Source organism: Octopus bimaculoides, chromosome 8 (assembly GCF_001194135.2).
Source record: "Octopus bimaculoides isolate UCB-OBI-ISO-001 chromosome 8, ASM119413v2, whole genome shotgun sequence".
Classification (NCBI taxonomy): domain Eukaryota; kingdom Metazoa; phylum Mollusca; class Cephalopoda; order Octopoda; family Octopodidae; genus Octopus; species Octopus bimaculoides.
This window is the reverse complement of record NC_068988.1, coordinates 75413789-75417945: the sequence shown is the minus strand read 5'-3', so window position 1 is coordinate 75417945 and position 4157 is coordinate 75413789. Positions and strand designations below refer to the sequence as shown.

General features: G+C 38.9%; 1 protein-coding gene across 4 annotated transcripts in view; it reads left to right on the top strand.

Annotated features, from left to right (window-relative positions):
- Positions 1-4157, top strand: part of LOC106867428 (MAM and LDL-receptor class A domain-containing protein 1) — a 317166-nt gene that overhangs the window by 162523 nt on the left and 150486 nt on the right. The window contains exon 1 of one of the 4 annotated variants that reach the window (XM_052970192.1): positions 2947-3139. The exons of 1 other annotated variant lie outside the window; for it this stretch is intronic. Coding sequence is in view for 1 of the 3 variants with exons in the window: in XM_014912304.2 (XP_014767790.1) it covers positions 3246-3687 (442 nt within the window). In the remaining 2 variants the exon portion in view is untranslated. Of the gene's footprint in view, positions 1-2946; positions 3845-4157 lie in introns of those variants that run through there. 2 more of the 4 variants (XM_014912304.2, XM_052970191.1) reach the window with 2 other exon arrangements.

Genomic DNA, 4157 nt, shown 5'->3' with positions numbered 1-4157 from the left:
TCTGTCCAGACTCCGTTTAAAGGTGATGGGATCCTTTTCCTCTTTGATCATTTCTGGGACAATGTTAAACAGGGCAGGGCCTGTTGAGGAAAAGAAATTGTGTCGCAGTGTGCCTCTATATTGTGATCCTGAATTGGGCGGGGGACGTATGGCCCGTGGTCCCAGCCTTGGATGAAACTAATGTTCAGGTCGTTTGGGCAATGCTGGCGGTATATTCTCCACATCGTACAAATGATGTACCTCTCACGGCGGCGCTGGAGAGAGTGGAGCTTCAAGGCTTTAAGGTGGTCCCAGTAATTGAGATCAGTTATGCTTTCAATTCGTTTAGTGAGTGCCCTCTGGATTTTTTCAAGGGGCAGCAGTATTCGAGTTGTGGCTGTACAAAGGAGGAAAAAAGTGGAATGATGACACCTTGTTCTCTGGACCGGAAGGTTCTTAAGATCTAGGAGCTCATCCTACAAGCTATATCGACCTTATTGTTGATGTGAGCACTCCAACTGAGATTGTTATCAACAATTACACCTAGGTCTCTGATATTATTAGATGCTGTGAGCGGTTCCCTTGAAGGAAGGGAGTATGGCTGTTTTAATATAGACTTTCTTCCAAAATGCATCAGCTCAAATTTTCCCTCGTTTAGTTGCATTTTGTTTTTGTCTACCCATTAACTCACAGCATATAGATCAGACTGGAGTTGAGTTCGGTCTTCTTCATTGATGATTTTCTGGAGCTTAGTGTCAGCAGCAAATATTTTCACTTTGCAGTGATTTACGACGCTGAAAAGGTCGTTTATGTAAATTATAAAGAGGAGCGTGGCCAAGACAGTCCCCTGAGGGACACCACTAGTGACCTTTGTTGGGCTTGAGTGAATTCCATCGATCACATGTTGTGTTCTATTCGCCAGGAAATACTTAATCCAGTGTAGAAGCTTTCCACGGATTCCAACATTTGCCAATTTTGAGAGTAAGATATTATGGTCAACCCTGTCGAATGCATTACTGAAGTCAAGATATATGACATCAGAGTTCGAACCTCTTCCCAAGGCTTTAAGTATATCTTCAATGTGGTGTAAGAGCTGTGTTAGACAGTCCCTGCCACAACGAAATTCATGCTGATTTGCATTTAGGAGTCTGTGGATCTCCAAGAAGTCAGCTATCCTTGATCTTACCACACGTGGGCGATAGTTGACTGTGAGGGATCTCTTTCCCTGATTGAAGACCGGGATCACAGACTGAGATAGGAGCTGTTTCGGTATATAACCTGAGTCTAAATAATTTCTCCAGAGGTTGGTCAGAGGGACTGCAAGTTGTTGTCTACATTCCTTCAGGAGACTATCGGGGAATCTATCAGGGCCTACAGCAGAATAGTATTTGACCTCATTTATTGCTGTTATTATGTCTGAGGCAGTGAAGTTTATATCCGAGATTTTATGTTGGGAATCAACTTCGTTCGCTTCTCTTACGTCAATATCAGTGGGATCACTAAAGAAAGAGCAATAAATGTTTCTGCAGTATTTCTGCCATTTCTTTAGCATTGTGTTGGGGAATGCCGTTATCATCGATCAATGGCCCAATGGGTGAGACAGCGGTTCTACGCTTATTTGCATAAGAACAGATCACTTTTGGGTTCTGTTTGATGTTTTTGATTACCTACTGTTCCTCTGCAGCTCTTTGATTTTCAATGGAGGTTTTCATGTCGGTCTGCAGATGAAGTTTTTCCAACTCCAGCCTTTTCATTGTTGTTGAATGTGAATGTTGTATGTGGGAGTATTTTAATTGGTTGATGTTTTAAATGAGTCTTTTGATGCGACTGATGAGTGTTCTTTTCTTTCTAGGGAACTGGCTTCTGTTTGTGTTAGTGGATTTCGTAGGAGCGTGCTTTGAGCATGTATAGGTGATAATGTTCTCTAAGTGCTGCCATGCGGTCTCAATGTGAGTGGAACTGAGAGTGAAAGACCAGTCGATGAAGGACAGATCCTTTCTGATTGCTCCCCAGTCCACTTTGTGGAAGTTTATGCTGTCAAATGAGTGTCATGGAGTGGGATTGGCTGGTTTGGTTTTGATATGTCGGGAATATATATATATATATATATATATACATATATACATATATATATATATATATACATACATACATACATACATATACAGATATCTTGCTTATTTATATAAAACAGATGTTTTGGGGGGATTTTGTTTATAAGAGAACGTTGTTTTTTTTGTTTTGTTTTTTGGGGGATGAGGCTTTGAAGACAATGGAAGACAGACAGACAGAGAGATAGACAGATAGATAGATTGTCAGTTAGATAGAAAGATGGGTAGGTAAAGGAAAGAGAGAAGAGCTATTCATTTTCCTATCTGCTATTTTTCATTGTATTAAAATGTTCTTTTTAAGGATTGTCAAATGAACAAATAAATAAATAAATAAAAGTAAAAACTTGTTTACTACTTACACCATTGTTATGAAATGGTTTCTAGGGATGGTAAGAAAAGAAAGAAAAGAAAAAGAAAAAAGAGAGAAAAATAGAGAATAAGAAATAAAAAATTTAAAAAATGTTTTCCAGTCCTTTATATTCTTTGAGTTATATTCAGATTATAATCCTGTCATCCATTTATTTATTTATTTTTGGTAAGGTGTAGTTCTGGTTATTAAATAAAGCCTGATATTCTTCCTGCGTCGCTCATCGTCTCTTTTTTGCCAAATCCAGTGGCTAGCCTTTTCCACTGTAGTTTGGATATCAGTCATGGTGGTATTTACTTTACAGTGAGTAAGGCCTAACGATAATAGCAGTCATCTCACACTGTGTCTAACAAACCCTCTACATCCGACATCAATTGGAAAATGCTCCGATTTCCAGCCTGCGTCTTCACATTTCTCGAGGAATTTTACACAACGGTCAATGTTTCGAGCCCGAGCGGCGTCCATGTTATCTTCATGAGGAACCGTTAACTCGACGAGATTCATAATTTTCTTTCCTTCACACCACATTAAAATGTCTGGTTTTTTCGTAACTGGGATGGGAAAGAGTCCCTGACACCCTAGTAAATCTGCAGTCACCTCCCAATAGCTGTTCCACTTTTCATCGCTCACAGGAAGTTTGTCGTTCTTCTTGAAACGGATCCACTATCCTGAGCGCACGAAGGTAATGAAATCTCTAGTTGGTAATTTCAACGGTTTTTTCCACTGTTGTTGAGATCAATTTGGTTCTTTATAGCATTGAAGATAAACTTAAGGACCAGGTTGTCTCCATGTATATTTGTTCAATGCTAGTGAACAGTTGGAAAGAATATGTTTCAGTGTTCCGACCTTTCCGCATTTGCATATATCATTCTCTGAGACGTTCTATCTTACTAGGTTTGCAGGTGATGGCAAAACGTCATAGGATAAACGAATCAGAAAACTTAGCCGAGATGTGGTCTACCTCCATATCTCTTCCCAGTTATTTTCCTCTCAACAACATGTTCCTCCCATCTCGTCATCTGTCCTTGTTGAGTACATTGGATCAAATGAAGCTCTCTTCTCTCTGCTTCTCTCGTTTGATGCTGTTGCTGATAAGAAATCTGCGTTCGCTCCGCATCATACTTGCAAACGGTCTGAACTTGGCCTCCTTCGGCAGGTATATACCTTCTGCCTTACACCAATCCTCTACTAGAGTCTCTTCACGCCACATGTTTCAGCTCGCTCTAACCAGTAAGTAGCTATTGTAACAGAATATATATGAACCCAACTTTTCAATTTTCAACTGAAAACTCAACTGAAAATTCTTCCTTCTCAAAGTGAAAGTTACGTTTTTGTACTGTGAGAACGTATTATAAAATATATACTATAACGATAATAGTAATTATTCGTAAGTACACAATATTCCTATTAACAAACACTCACAATATTTCACATTATTTCAACATTATAACATACGAGTATCATTCTCTACTACCGTTCAATATATCATAGAAGTTAATATTTTGAATATTTTGTTTATTTCTATCCTAACAACTGGTCGGATATACTCATTAACTCATGATTCACTCTCTTTCAAACTGATAACATACATGCCTCAAACTTCAATCTCATTGCTAAAAGAGTTGTTCATCTCTGGAGGAATATTATATATATATATATAAGTGTGTGTGTGTGTGTGTGTGTGTGTGTGTGTGTGTGTG